Source organism: Oryx dammah, unplaced genomic scaffold (assembly GCF_014754425.2).
Source record: "Oryx dammah isolate SB20612 unplaced genomic scaffold, SCBI_Odam_1.1 HiC_scaffold_28, whole genome shotgun sequence".
In the NCBI taxonomy this organism is placed as follows: Eukaryota; Metazoa; Chordata; class Mammalia; order Artiodactyla; family Bovidae; genus Oryx; species Oryx dammah.
The window spans coordinates 89,981,696-89,998,313 of NW_024070212.1; the positions used below are offsets into that span (position 1 = coordinate 89,981,696).

Consider the following 16,618-nt stretch of genomic DNA (forward strand, 5'->3'; position numbering starts at 1 on the left):
CCTGACCAGGGAATCCGGAACCCCTGCAGTAGAAGCAGAGAGGCCTGACCACTGGACACCAGCGAAATCCCCAGACTTCTTCCCTTCTACTGGCTCCTTCTTTTCAGATTACAAACATGCTCCAGTCTCCCCTAACCTAAAAAGTCTTTTTTGGGTCTCATTCTATCTCCCTAAATTCCTGCCTAATCATTCTTTATTTTCACCAACTATACTCTTTCTCACCTCAAAACACTTTTCAATGAAAAAGCCATATCTTTGGTTTTAGGAGAAAAAAGCCCCAGTTTATTATTTTTTTTAAAAAAGCAAGTATCATTTCCATAATTGTTTAAGCAAGCCTATATACAGGTATTTTGTTTTAAAAAACATATGTATATAATTTTTCTCTTACAGTAATTCATTTCAAGAGCAATTTCATTATGTATCTTCTACAGAGCCCTAAACGGAGGCAGCCAGCATATTCAAATAAACTCCAAGGAGTGGGCATGCTTCAGGCCAGCTCCTCATTAGAAACCCCAGCATGGGGGCTCTGGAGACCAATACGTGGAAGGTCTTCCAGGGAGAGCTGAAACGTTCAGATAAGTCAGTTCTGGAAAGAAGGGGTAGCTGGCGGGCTCCGGCAGGCTCACCCCTGGGGTAGCGCAAAGAGAACAGACGGGGGAGTTCTGAGAGGCACTGGAGCTATCTAAACTCGGGGGGATGGAACCGAGTGAGCAGCAGCGGTAATTGAGTTTCAGTTACCTGCAGGGTGGTGAAATAAAGCAGTAACTTCATCTGCCTGACGCGGGGGAAGTTTAGAGGTGTCCTTGGCATACTCACAGTGAAATCCGTCACCCTTTCACTGTGTTGGGTGATGGCAACCGTACTGCGCTTCCTAGTGACAGCGAGCACTCGTCCTGTTAGGCAGCCCCAGCACACTCCAGCTAATGAAGCATTTCCTGCAGGCCTGTCTCCAGGGCTCTGCATCCTCTGTCTGAAGGAATGGCACCATGGGAAAATTTAGCACAGCCAGCATCAACCATCGCCCAAACTCAAAAGAATCTTTGAATGGCAGAGAGAGGCCCATTTTCCTTTCTGCCCAGCCCAGTGCTGGAACCACCCTCAGGTCACTTTTTGTGGGTCTGTACAAACGTGCCGACTGGCAGCATGCCGTTCTTCACCTGCTCCCGGATTTCAGCTCGATGCTTTAATGTGAAGACCAGGGCTCTCATCGTCCGCCGGTATGGCCCATTAATGAGGCGGGAGCAGAGATGAAACGTTTCCCGTTCAATATTTTCAACCAGTAGGTGATCCATCTAAAAAAACAGAAAAATTATCAAATTAGGGCCTTGCATTGCATAAAGATTAAAAGTAAGAGAGGCTGGAGCACTTTGCTCAGAGGCCTCCATTAATCAACTGAAATTCAAGGACATCTACTTCCTGTCACAAGAGAAACAGGAAGAGCAAATTAATTCCACCCTGGCAATTAAGGAACAAGGCCATGTGCTTTGTGACAGGGACCTCATTCACAACCCCTGCCGGGTGGTAATATTTGCCATTATAACAGGAAGTTGGCTTGAACCAAGCAATGGGTTCTGGGCTCTGGGCCCTGTACTTTACCAACCAGGAAACGAAGACCAAGGATAATAAATCAGTGTAAGAGTTTATACTTTTTGTTTGTTTGTTTGAAAGTGCTTTTTAACTCCTTAGAGCATTTTTAAACACTGGGTCTGGATCCTAAATGTGTGTTAAGCAGTTTATAAATCACTTTTCACATTTAACACTTAATAACTCCTATTATCTCATTTTACAATGAGGAAACAGGTTCAAAGGTAAAAAAATGCTCCAGATTTTACAACTATTAGGAGGAGAAGTTGGGACTCTGACTCAAACACTCATATTTCTTCCCTTTTACCATACTCACTGCCCCCATAACCTCCTGAGGGACCATGTGAGTTTGGAGAGACCCCGGCAAGGTCAGCTAAGCAGAAAAGGGCAGAGAGGACAGCATCTGTGGCTATGCTGGGGTGTGCGGCTCAGGTCCAAGCCCTCCTGAAGTCACAGGCCTGATCAAAGAAGGACAGGTCTGGGACTTTGCCCACATGATCCAGATCTAGGCCAGACGGGGCTGCTGGTCGGGGACCCCCTCACTTCCTGCCTTTTCAGGCGCATTGCTCACTCTTTGCCTCCCTGGTCCTGACTCCAGCCCAGCCCGAGTGTGCTCAGGTGCTTTCACACACCTCTACACCTCTGCGCAGGTACTTGCTCCCTCAGCCAGACACAATTTCCCAGGAAACACATTCCTATTTGTATGTGTAGCTAAAAAACAAAAAGCAAAAAAGCCAATCCTAGTTTAAAGGACTGCAAGTTCTTCTCAGGGCTGCCATAATGTCCTGAGCTCCCCATAGTCATTTTCACAACAGAATGGTCTTGTCTTCCCTGAGAATGAATTCCTTGAAAGCAGGAAACAAATTTCTCTCTCATTAGCTTTTTTTCCTTCACTCTTTCCCTCCTACCTGACCATATATTCAGATACTTACTCAGCACTTACTATGTGCTTGGGCTGAGAAAAGAGCAGTGAACAATGTCAATACAGCTCTTGACTTCACAGAGACCATGGGCCAGCTGGAGACGGATAGGAGCAGGCCCTGGAAGTGTAGTGAGCACTGCGAAGGGGAACAGAAGCAAGTTCTGGGGCACTGAGGTACAGCAAAGGGACCCGGCCCAGGAAAGAGTGAGCACTTGGCGTGAGACCTGAAGAAAGAGTAGGGTCAGGCCAGGTGACACGGCCATTTGCTTGGTGATAAATTCAGTGAGCTGTACGTATATGTACTGTACTTATACTTTAAAGAGGAAAAGTTTTAAGAAAAAAAATGCACCAAAATTAAAAAAGGATTACCTGACATTTGATAAAAAGTGTCCTAACGAAAAAGAGAGACCAACAGACCAAAATGAATGAAGAATCCTGGAAGAAATGAGACCCAAGCAGGGGAACAGAATAGGACTGAGAGAGAGCGAGAAAGAAGATGAATATTCAGGCCCAGACATCTGCTTAGATGCAACAGACGAAAGACGTTCAGGGAGGTTTGTGGTCCTGATGACTGACTGATCATCTCCAAGGATGATGCTGGAGTGAGTTGGCCTGGCACCACAGCTCTCTAAAACCCAGATTCCTTGAGCGTTCATGGCCTCCTGGGTGGGCACTAAACTAGCCCCCAGCCTGAGGCAGCCCCTGTATCAGACTACTTTACAAGGTGGCTGGCCGTCTGTCCAGCAACATTTGCAAGAGAGGCTCCTCACCCCAGTGTGGGGTTCCTCATCCTAGTGTGAGGACGGTTACTCACTGATTGTTTAGAGATTCACTTAATATAACGGGCAAGAAAAAAGTCTGTTTTTTTCCTTCATTTTGAGGGGAGTGGTTGTTTGGTGAAGAAGGGTATGTGTTCCTTTGCAAAAATAAATCATGGCCATTCCATTAAATTATAGTGTATATATATATATATAAAGAACCTGAGAGTACCTTGAAATTCACAGAACTGAATACTTTTTCATACTTCATTCAACAAATAGCTATTGAGTTACTACTGAGTATGGTCTGATTTAGATATCTGAGACACCCAAGCAGAAAAGACCTGACACCCTACCCTTAAGTCACACCCTAGAAAGGAGAGGCACGTACACAGAAAACCATGAAGCAGGAGGACAGGTGCTATCCCAGCGATGTGATGGGAATGAGAAGCAAGCAGCTAACAATTCTCATGGATGCCTCTTGTTAAATGAAGGCCAGTCAGAATGAAGACATGAAGAAAAACATTTGTAATATTAAAATGTAAACCATAAAGGAAACTGATTCATCATGTATCCTTGTGTACAATGTGTTCACTGCACAAAGTTAAAAATGCCTATCTTATAATGTCTTTGGACATTCCAAACCTACCCAAGCTAAGAGTCTTTCCCAGTGGGTCCTAACCTGGTAATTTAGGTAAGCCCCTTTGGGTGAAGCATTGAAGCTGAAGCTCCAATACTTAGGTCACCTGATGCAAAGAGCTGACTCACTGGAAAAGACCCTGATGCTGGGAAAGACTGAAGGCAAGGAGAAGGGGATGACATAGGATGAGATGGTTGGACGGCATCACTGACTTGATGGACATGAATTTGAGCAAACTCAGGAAGACAGTGAAGGACAGAGAAGCCTGGCATGCTGTAGTTCATGGGGTTGCAAAGAGTCAAACATGACTTAGCGACTGAACAACAATAACAACTTTAGGTGAAAGGACCAGAGTCTTACTAAGACCTCGAGAAAAGGGGACTTTGCTACGGGATAGGTGTATGAATGGAACAAGAATGCTGTAAGAAACCTAGGGAGATTTATTTATGGACCAAATCCTTTCTCTGTGTCTCTCGTGATCTGCCTGATCTCTTTTTCACATATTTTTTGCTCCTTTTCATATGCCTTACTATCAATTCTAACTGCCTTATTCTCTCCTCCTGTTGTACTTCTCTCTATCCATAGCTTCTGCTTCCTTGAAACTCCTCCAAGATTCCTTCTGTTTCAAAACTTTCATTGTTGTTTCTTGGTATTTCCTAGGTCAGTTTCCCAGAGACAGAAAATCTGATTTGCCTTCCTTATGTATTTGTACCTATGGGTTGAATATGTGTTATTCAGTTGTCCAATCATGGACAAACTGGGAGAAGATATAAAACACATTCACCCCGAGCTGTCTTACGTCAAGGATTTTGGACTCAGAAGAAATGGTGCCATAATCAATTAGTAATGTCTGCCATGACTGTAAGCTTTTTAAAAGCAAGGGAAGAAACTCTTCTTAGTGTGTTTATCTGAAGTGCAGAACTTCCCACACTGTATTATAACTTCTATTTGCCTATTTCCCTCAGAAGATTGTGAGTGCCCCCAGGGCTGATACCATGCTGGACCCACTTTTAAATTCCCCATGCCTAGCATAGGTACTGGCACATATTAAGTGCTCAGTAAATATTTGCTAAATGAATTTCCTCTTTCCCCATGTATACCTCCCTCCTTTCCTGCTCTTTCAGTAACATCCTATATATAGGAGATGAAATATTTTTCTATTTTATATGTATTTTCTAGTGAGCAAATTCCAACCATTCTAAGGCTAGTTCAACTGCTGTCTTTTCCATGGAGTTTTCCCAGATTTCCCCATCAGATTTCACTGTTCTGTCCTTTGTGTGTTTACACCTCTTCCTAGTACCACTATTTCAGACATATTTCATCCTGCCTCATATTATTTGAGGGCTCTTAGTCAGAAGACAGTAAACTTTCTTAGGATGAGGACTGCGACTCATCTATGTTAGCATTCTCCACTGGCACTAGTAGTAGCAGAACCAAACACTTGGGGAATTGAATATCCACTAAAGGAAACTTTGTATGAGTTTTCCAATAGCATGACTGAACGTGTACATATATACCCACTCTCCTTTTTGACCATTTGAATACATTTATTAAAGAGCTGGTCAAAACCAGAGGTGCAGTCTGAGGCCATTAAGCAAAGAAATAACTAACAGTCCCATATGGGGATGTACGCCTGACCTGGGTCTCATTAGCACCATCTGACAACCAACTGGGCCAACCAGCCAGTGCTTCATAACTCTTAACGATAACAGGCTCACTTTGAGAATCAGATTTATTTTTTTTAATGGCATAATAGGAAAATGATCACAGGCCGTGAGGTAGGAAGGGGAGTGGATAATGAGGAAGGGGAAGTAAGAGAATGACACCACAGGGGACGTTCATATGAGGAAAGATCTAAAATACAGGGAAGAACAAAGAAGATCTAGAAGGGAGAAAGTAACGGGGAATGGAGCATGGGTCTCAACAATGGAGTTTTTATTCATCTATTCCATTATTCAAGAACAAGGAAACAATCCATGCATCTGGAAAGCAAGATCTGTAGAGTAATAGAGAGATGCACTTCGGGGCTCTGTGTATATATTCTTCATCTGTGGCTTTCACTACTTAGACCAAAACAAATATCATGGAAACATTACTTTCTATAAAAATATAATAAGTAGATTTGAAAAAAAAAAAAAACACACGCTAAAATCAAATTGCAAAAGCTTTTAAGTCACTGGGCCAATAACATACCCAATGGTTTACTACTGCCTGATAAAATACATTTATGGAGATCTGATGTCTGATTTGAATGCACTCAACATTATTTATTGTCAAAGACCAGATACTGGATTAGATGGTTCATTGATTTACCCTAATATAAAAATGTTTCAGATGATGATGAGTGTTAAGAGTTAACTTTATGTGAAAAGTGTTTTTATTTATCTTTTCTGATGTATCAAACTATATATAAAAATACTATAAAGTGCTGTTTATGCAAGGAAAAGAGATTGACTTTCTTTGGCCAAGGAAGACAGTAAGATGCACGCTTCTAGTTTTTAAAATTTACTCTTTGGGAGCAAAACCATTCAACTATGCTTAATCTGATATTTTTTCCAATTATATTGGAAAGCACTAACAAATGTATCACTTTTTTAACTTTGCTTTGTAACACTTGAGTGCTTACCACTTGATGTGCCATTTAAAGGATAATTAATGGATAAACTAAAAGGATAATTATTATGGAGTTTAATATAGCAGGCAAACTGCTCATTAATCCTCACAAGCATAGCTTCGTTATTATCATTTACTTTAAAAGATACCATAGGGAACTGGTATTTACCACCACATTAACTACATATTATATATCCACACTCTATGTTTCTGCAATAATTTTGGTTTATTTGAAAAATAAACTTTTCTTAAAATATCAAATACCAAGTTTTGTTGGCTAATCAATGACTCTGGAAAATTAGACTTACGATCTTCGTATTTTTTTCTCTCTTCCAAGGGCTTAATGTTCATATTAATGCTTCTTTAGGAAAAGTTAAACAAACTTACAGTATATTAATTCACTGAACCATCAAATATACATTAAAAGTTGAAAACGCAAAAAATAGAGATAGATAAAAATAGATAGATGATACTGATACTGATCAAGATTAAATATAACATAAAAACAAATAATTGTCACTTTTGGCCAATGTCATTTAAATAATCAGTGAAAATACTTTACGGAACAGCTGGCACATAACAGACTCTTAATAAATCTGGGATAATCATAACTTGACCACTGTTCTTTGAAAAAGCTATAATAATTTACCAACAGGAAATGCACCAAAATGTTAACAAGATTATGTCTAGATAGTAGGTTTAATGGTGACTTTATTTTTCCTTTCTATATTTTTCCATTTTCTATCATGTTTGTATTAAAAACTCAAAATTTTGTTTTTAAATAAAGTAAATAATATACACAAATCCATTTGCCTTTCTTTTGTGGATGCATAATTGAGATAGAAAGGTTAAAATATTTTTTTAGAGAATATAGTGACAGATCTAGTCTAGTATTTAAATCAGACTTCTGAATTGTTTCTTTTTTGTTAATATTATTAAATCATTCTTTAAGGATACTTTATTAGGGGTACCCTGAGAGGAGGAAAAAATATCAATGTTATATGTCTGATTTTCCCAGAATACTAATTGAATATAAGATTCACTTGATGATGATGATTAATATTATTGCTAATGAACAAAAATTCCAGCATTTGTACCTCAAACCGCTAACACCATCTAACTGCTGGTCACAAAGATGATAGAGATTATGTCTAGTCAATTGATTATCAGCATTAGAACTAAAGGTAGAGTGCTGACAAAAAATGTAGCAGAGTCTTTTCAAAAAACAGTTATTTATTGCGCCATTGATATTCCATAACAGATCCATCTCAGAATTTTTGCTTCAGTGGGAAAGAATTTTATTTATTTATTTATTTATTTTTATTGAAGTATAGTTGATTTATAGTGATGTGCCAGTTTCTGGTATACAGCAAAGTGATTCAATTATATATATGTATATGTGTGTGTGTGTGTATGTGTATATATATATATTCTTTTCCATTACTGTCTATTATAGGATATTGAATACAGTTCTCTGTGGTATACAGTAGGTCCTTGTTGTTTATCTATTTTGTATACAGCGGTTTGTATCTGCTAATCCCAAACTCCTCATTTATCCATCTCCTAATTTCTTTCCCCTTTGGTAATCATAAGTCTGTTTTTTATTTCTGTGGGTGCTTCTGTTTTATAAATAAGTTCATTTGTGTCATATTTTAGGTTCCATATATAAATGGTATCATATAGTATTTGTTACAGAAAGGATTTCAAAAATCGGAAAGAACCAACATTCATGAAGTGACTTCTAACCAACAGGCACTATACTATTCTTTTGTACATATAGTTCATTTAATCTTTTCAAAAATTTTAGGTAGTAGGAATTAAAATCTTCACTTTACAGATTAAAAAATAAAGTCTTTGAAATGTTAAGAGACTTGCCTAAGGTGTCACAACCAGTACATACTAAAGCCAGTGTTTTAATCCAAGTCTTGCTAGTTCCAATGCCTGCACTCCTTATATAATACTGTCTCCCAGAATGTTTACAAATCCAGAATCTTTTTTAAAAAAGTTAGAATAAAGTTATGGTCCTAAAGAGTATGAAAGTTCATTGTGAAAATGTGAGGGTCATTTAACCAAGAATATCTAATAATCACATTCCAACCAAGACATTACCTCTAATTCCAAGGCTTCTGAGAGTAATTTCTGGGCATTTTTCCTAAATGTCTCAGTTTTGGCATCACTTCGGACTTCTATGGAAGGTCTATTGACATGTTTTTCTATGAAAGTTCTCCACTCAGTGTAAACTTCTCTGGCAAGACAAGCCACTTCTGAATCTGAGTGTTGACGCATCTTGTTCACAGCATGACCTGGAACAAGAGAACAGAAACCAAAGGAAACATTGTTCTGTCTTCTGAGAAGTATAGGACTGGAAGGACTGTGTGGCACTTAGCAAGTCATTCACATACCTAAGGATGTAGAGGCTCCTGTGCAAATGAAGACCTGTTTCTCAAAGGCTGAGATAATAAGATAATCACTAGCGAAGAACCACTGGGTTAGCTAATGCAATAAGTCATAAAACAGAAGCATGATCAATAGATACTTAAAATGGAACAGCTAAGGTACCAACTCCTTAATCCAAAACTTGCAATAAAAGAAAATGAATTAAGCATTTATCTTGTCTTTTCAGTACATGTTATATTTTAGGACAACCAAACAGTCCCAGTTATTGATAAAATGTTCTTTACTCAGCTAATGAATGTGGTAAAATTGACCGTATTTAAAAAAATTTTTTGTGGCCCACAATGAAATAATTTATTCAGGTGACAATCAATAGTGGATGAACTCAGTCAATGAAAAATTGATGGGGAAATTTACAATGGAAGGATGAGCTGTCATCACCTCCACTGATCAATCTTAGCGTCCCTGAGTGGGATTATCAGACGGAGGCAGCACTTCACAGACCTACCTACAAAGTAGTCTTGCACTCTCTTTCTGAGGAAAAAAGGAACCATAACCCAACTAACTCATCATTCAAAGCTAACCTCCAGTTAATAGAAAATACGTGAATCAGAAGTGTAAGTTAAATTATAGCACAAGAGACTAATCCAGAATGTGAGGCATTCTGCAGGACAACAGACCTGGTTTCTTCAACTGTCAATGACACTTTTTTATAAAAGGGAGTAAGGTTATGGATTGTTAAAGATTAAAAGACTGATGAGATGGATGAAACTGGAGCCAATTATACAGAGTGAAGTAAGCCAGAAAGAAAAACACCAATACAGTATACTAACACATATATATGGAATTTAGAAAGATGGCAATGATGACCCTGTATGCAGGACAGCAAAAAAGACACAGATGTGTATAACGGACTTTTGGACTCAGTGGGAGAGGGAGAGGGTGAGATGACTTGGGAGAATGGTATTGAAACATGTATAATATCATGTAAGAATCGAATTGCCAGTCTATGTCCGATGCAGGATATGGCACGCTTGGGGCTGGTACGCGGGGATGACCCAGAGAGATGTTGTGGGGAGGGGGGGTGGGAGGGGGGTTCAGGTTTGGGAATGCATGTACACCCGTGGGGATTCATGTCAATGTATGGCAAAACCAATACAGAATTGTAAAGTAAAATAAAAAATAAATAAATTAAAAAAAAAAACAAATTTATTAATTTTTCACCTTGGGAAAAAAAAAAAAAGTTTTTGAGTTCAAACTATCAAATGTGATGTGCAATCCAAATCCTGAATGGAATAAGCCAATCAAAGTACATCTTGAGATAAACAAGGAATATGCATATACATTGGTTATTAAATTATGCCAAGGAACTACTGTTGATTTTGTTAAGTATGATAAGAAAACATATTTTTCTTATGCTATGTAAGAAAACATATTTTTTAGAGATGCATACTGAATGAAGTATGAACTAAAATGACCAAAGGTCTGAGATTTTGCTTTAAAATACTTCAGTAACAGCAGAAAAACACAGGAAAGGGAAAGATAAAGTGAACAGGACCAAATTTTAATAGTAGGTGAATAATGAATCAAGTATAGGTGAAAGGCCTATGTGAGTCTGTATTGTTGTCTTTATTTTTGTGACTGTCTGAGATTTTCATAATAAAAACGGAAAAAGAGGGAAAAGGTCGAAAAATACCATAGCAAAAATACTTACATAAAAATAAACACATAGAAAAGCCAAAAAAATCAAGTAAATACTTAGAATTAAAAAGTGTAAGAATATCAAGGTAGGTGTATTTTTTAAAAAAATCAATAGCTTTTTTATGTTAGCCATAAACAGAATATAATGGAAAATCATGCTTACACTAGTAAAAACCATAAACCACTTAGCAACATATTAACAAGAGGAGCTGCGTGTGCCTGTGCTTGCTGTTTGGGTATGTGCCTACCTCCTTCGTAGCTCTGGAACCACTCCTAAATGCCACCTCCATCGCCACGGCCCTTGCCTTAGGGCATGTTGCCTCCAGATGACTCCAGCAGCCTGCTGGCCTGTCAGCTGAAGTCTGGAACCCTGAATGCCATCTTCCACACTGCAGCCAGTGACCTTTATTTTACTTTATTATTTTCTCTTTCAGGGATAGTTTTTCTAAAACATTAATCTGATCATTACACTCCCCCACTTAATCTTTCAATCCCATAACCCAAATTCTTCTCTCTTGTCACACAAATACCTTCACAACCTGCCACCCTCCCATCTCCTTCCTAGTTTTGTTTCCAGCTGTCAGCCCACTGTCATGTGATACTCTAGCTACTGCAGTTCCTAAGACACTTCAATAATTTTCTCACCTCTTTACTTTTGAACATATACTCCAAAGAGCATTTTGTCTGCCTAGAGTATGCCTTCTTCTTTCCCCATCTGGTTAACTTCTATTCTGCCTCTAGTTCAGGAGTCCTCTCATCCACGAAGTCTTAATAACCCCCAATCTTGGTTGGTAACTCTCCTCTGTGATTCCTTAGCATCTTGCGCTTCTGTTCATCACAACAACTATTATAATTACTTGTAATTATCTAATCAGTTATCTCTCTTGCCACCAAAGTGAGCTCCTTGAGGGCATGAGCTGTGACACATTCATCTTTGTATCTCCAGGAGAAAACACAGTGGCAGGAAGTGAGGGTCAGGAGAATGGGTGTTTGGTAAATGTTGAGGAATGAGAAACCCATATGAAGAAATACATATGCCTTTGCTAAAATATACAACAGAAAATGTGAATGAAAGAGGAACATATATCATATTATATGATGGAAAGACTAGTACAGAGATGTCAATATAAAAATTAATTTGTAGTTTTAATGTAACTATGATAAAAAAAAATCTCAGTAGGCTGCTTTTATTAGAATACATCCAAATAGCTTTACACTCATTTTATTAATTTTTTATTTTATATCTGAGTAGTAGGCCTCTTGAGAAACCTGTATGCAGGTCACGAAGCAACAGAACTGGACATGGAACAACAGACTGGTTCCAAATAGGAAAAGGAGTACGTCAAGGCTGTATATTGTCACCCTGTTTATTTAACTTATATGCATAGTACATTATGAGAAACGCTGGGCTGGAAGAAGCACAAGCTGGAATCAAGATTGCCGGGAGAAATCTCAATAACCTCAGATATGCAGATGACACCACCCTTATGGCAGAAAGTGAAGAGGAACTAAAGAGCCTCTTGATGGAGGTGAAAGAGGAGAGTGAAAAAGTTAGCTTAAAGCTCAACATTCAGAAAACTAAGATCATGGCATCCAGTCCCATCACTTCATGGCAAATAGATGGGGAAACAGTGGAAACAGTGGCTGACTTTATTTTTGGGGGCTCCAAAATCACTGCAGATGGTGACTGCAGCCATGAAATTAAAAGATGCTTACTCCTTGGAAGGAAAGTTATGACCAACCTAGATAGCATATTAAAAAGCAGAAACATTACTTTGCCAACAAAGGTCCGTCTAGTCAAGGCTATGGTTTTTCCAATGGTCATGTATGGATGTGAGTGGACTATAAAGAAAGCTGAATGCAGAAGAATTGATGCTTTTGAACTGTGGTGTTGGAGAAGACTCTTGAGAGTCCCTTGGACTGCAAGGAGATCCAACCAGTCCATCCTACAGGAGATCAATCCTGGGTGTTCATTGGAAGGACTGATGTTGAAGCTGAAACTCCAATACTTTGGCCACCTGATGCAAAGAGCTGACTCATTTAAAAAGACCCTGATTCTGGGAGAGATTGAGGGCAGGAGGAGAAGTGGATGACAGAGGATGAGATGGTTGGAAGGCATCACCGACTCAATGGACATGGGCTTGGGTAGACTCCAGCAGTTGGTGATGGACAGGGAGGCCTGGTGTGCTGCAGTTCTTGGGGTCACAAAGAGTCAGACACGACTGAGCAACTGAACTGAACTGATAGCTGATTAACAATGCTGTGATAGTTTCAGAATTTTAGACTTATTTTAGAAAAACAAGTAAAGAATATAAAATACTATTTTGAAAAAGAGGAATTCTGAGGTATAATTAGACTTATAAGATACTAGAACATATTATAAAGCCACTAAAATTATATGGACTGGCACCAAAAAACAGATGGATAGATCTACGAATAAAAAAAAACAAAGCTTGGGAACAAATCCTATTCTACACAAAATTTAATATGTAATAAAAGAGGCATCAATGAACAGAAGAAAACGGAGAATTCAAATTTGAGAAGATGGTCAAAACATTCAGAAAATTTCTCAGATCATGCCAACTGCATAGTTCAACACTTGCTTGATTTATTTACTTCCCACACGTCGACTGAAGGCCTACTCTTTGTATAAGGAACTACACTAGGCACTAGTCATGTGAGGCTGAATGAGAAACTGTCCCTGCTTTAAAGGTTCTGTGAGTAACATCCTGGAGGTGAGAACAAAACGTAACTTTTAAGGGAAGACAAGAGTCTTTAACTTCTCTCTCTACCCAATTATCTATCAAGAATTTTCACCTAGTCTTTCTACTGCCCAGGGAAAGAAGTACATCAACACTCAATACACAGAGGAAGGGGAAGGGGAGGAATGTAGAGCCCTCGTTAGAAATGGGTCAAGGTGCTTCCTAGCTGGCGATGCTTAGTGAAGTGCTTTTGAAACACATGGCGTTTAAAAGTTGAAGTCACTACTCAACACTTTTCTTTTCTGGGTAGAGTTCACATCCTTGAGATTATTCATTCAGAAAACAATTTTTTGTCCTGTTGGTCACTGTTGTGGATGCTAAAAACACCAAGATAAATGAGACACTGCAGGACCTCAAAGACCTAAATTTAGAGCATTTTGTAATTTTATTTCTTTTTGGCTGTGCTGGGTCTTCATTGCTGTGTGGGCTTTCCTCTGGTTGCAGCAAGCAGGGGCTACTCTCTAGCTATGGTGCACAGACTTCAGTAATTGCAGAAAGTGGGCTCAGGAGTTGCAGCTCCCAGGCTCTAGAGCACAGCCTCAAGAGTTGTGGCGCCTGGGCTCAGTTGTTCCACATTACGTGGAATCTTCCTAAGTCGGGGATTGAACAGGGGGAATGATCCGGCATTGGCAGGCAGATTCTTTACCACTGAGCTTTCAGGGAACCCCCAGGGCATTTTAATACTTATATTGAGCAACTACTAACTGCCTGGTGCTGTAGATACAGATGAGTGAGACACAGATTCTGAAATTTAACCTACACACAACACTGCCAATGTGTGCAAATTAGATTCATGTATAAAAATATCATTACAGTACTGTGTACAGCAGCAATAAGCTAAAAGCAACCTACAAGCTCACCATTAAGGGTCCAATTTGTTAAATGAAAGGAGTACATCAAGGCTATATATATTGTCAACCTGCCTATTTAACTTATATGCAGAGTTACATCATGAGAAATTCCAGGCTGCATAAAGCACAAGCTGGAATCAAGATTGCTGGGAGAAATATCAATAGCCTCAGATATGCATTCGACACTATCCTTATGTCAGAAAGCGAACAGCCTCTTGATGAAAGTGAAAGAGGAGAGTTAAAAAGCTGGCTTAAAATTCAATGTTCAAAAAACTAAGATCATAGCATCCAGTCCCATCACGTCATGGTAAATAGATGGGGAAACAATGGAAACAGTGACTTTATTTTCTTGGGCTCCAAAATCACTGCAGATGGTGACTGCAGCCATGAAATTAACAGATGCTTGATCGTTGGAAGAAAAGCTATGGCAAACCTTGACAGCATATTAAAAAGCAGAGACATTACTTTGCCAACAAAGGTCCGTATAGTCAAAGCTATGGTTTTTCCAGTAGCCATGTATGGATGTGAGAGGTAGACCATAAAGAAGGCTGAGTGCCGAAGAAGTGATGCTTTTGAACTGTGGTGTTGGAGAAGACTCTTGAGTCTCTTGGACTGCAAAGAGATCAAATCAGTCAATCCTAAAGGAAATCAATCCTGAATATTCTTTGGAAGGACTGATGCTGAAGCTGAAGCTCCAATACTTTAGCCACCTGATGGGAAGAGCTGACTCAGTAAAAAAAGACCCTGATGCTGGGAAAGACTGAAGGCAGGAGAATGGAACGACAGAGGATGAGATGGTTGGATGGCATCATCGACTCAATGGACATGCATCTGAGCAAGGTCCAGGAGATGGTGATGGACAGGGAAGCCTGGTGTGCTGCAGTCCATGAGGTCGCCAAGAGTCAGACATGACTGAGCGACTGAACAATGAATACTCTGCAGCCACTAAAGACTGCAATAGCTCTATATGTAGTAACATGGAAAGATGATTATTTATTCAGGTTCTCAGAAGAGCCTGCAAAGTATAAGTCAACATTTATTTTTAAAATTACATTTGTATACACACACACACATACACATATAAATACATATATTTGCTCACATGCAGAGAAAGAGTCTAAAAAAATTTATAATGAAATTATTTACAAGGGTCTCTTCTGAGTAGTGGGACTGTGTGTATCTATGCAGTTCAACTCACAGTCTCATGGGCTGGCTCAACCTGTAAGGAATCCTAAAAAAGCATGGTAAATGCTATACTGCAGGTACACTTGAGTTTCTTTGGAATAGAGATCTTTCCCTTCATGTGTTCCCCACCTTATCCTTTTCTCTTCCCAAGAAAGGCACTGTTGATCCAGCTTTCTCCTTGAGAAATGAAGATGCAGAAGTCGCTCAAAGAGAGAGCGCTTCTACTTGTCCACTGGACCTTTTTATCGTGACGTTACTTTATCACTCTGTGGCATCTGGCACTGCTGCCTTCTTCCTTCTGAAATATTCTCTTCCACTGCTTTTTGAGGTGTTAATGGTTCTCCTCTTCCTTCTCCATCTCCTCTGCTGGTATGTGCCTTGCCAAACCTTTAATTACCAGTGCACCCTAGCTGGGGCATTGTCCTTGGCCTCTTCTCTTCTTTCTTCAACTGTTTTTCCTGAGTAATCTTACCCACTTCTGGGGCCCAACTACCATCTGCAAGCAGATGACTTCCTAAGGCTCTCACTGAGCTCAAGACCCATGTATCCAGCCCCTGCTGGACAGCTCCACTTGCTTATTTTGCAAGCCATCTCTAGCTCAACATTTCTAAAATGGAAGTGGAACTCATGACTTCCCCCTCAGTCCCTCCTCCTGTATTTCATGGCAGTGCTACTCACCTGTCATTTTATCTCCTTAACATTTCTTATAACTTTTCCTCTTTCTCACTTCCTGCTTTAGTCTCACTGCTGCCCTGATTCAGGTCCTCATCACTTCTTCACCGGTCTACTGCAGTGACTTACTAACCAATCTTTGTCCCCAGACTGGCTTTCTCCAATTCATCCTCCATATTAAAGTTAAATTAAGCTTCTAAAAACACAATTTGATCACATCATTCCCTTACTGGAAACCCTCCAATGGTTTTCTCCTCTGTCTTCAAATTAATTTCTCAGTATAGATTCAAGCCCTCAATGCCCTGGAACCTCTTTGGCCATATCTCTTACCATGTCTCTCTCTTTCCTCACTCCCCTCAGTCTCAACCTTCCTATACCTTGCCCCCAGTACAAAGATCTAGTCAGAGAACAGTTTGCATGCCCTTGTTTGGGGTCAGGCTGTCTGGCCTTCTTACATTTCTGTACCTTAGCTCACAGTTTCCTCTGCCTAGAAAGGTTAAATGCTCATTTTTTCCTCTAAGTTTGATGTAAACATC

At 39.5% G+C, this 16,618-nt stretch overlaps 1 protein-coding gene across 2 annotated transcripts in view; it reads right to left on the reverse strand.

Moving 5' to 3' along the window:
- Positions 1 to 254: 254 nt before the first annotated feature.
- The window catches only part of TCEANC2 (transcription elongation factor A N-terminal and central domain containing 2), a 45,591-nt gene continuing 29,227 nt past the window's right edge, over positions 255 to 16,618 (reverse strand). For both annotated transcript variants that reach the window (XM_040231084.1, XM_040231083.1), the window contains exons 4-5: positions 8,627 to 8,820; positions 255 to 1,292 (exon numbers count right to left, since the gene is read on the reverse strand). In XM_040231084.1, the coding sequence (XP_040087018.1) occupies positions 1,104 to 1,292; positions 8,627 to 8,820 (383 nt within the window). In that variant the 3' untranslated portion in view covers positions 255 to 1,103. The remainder of the gene's footprint in view (positions 1,293 to 8,626; positions 8,821 to 16,618) is intronic.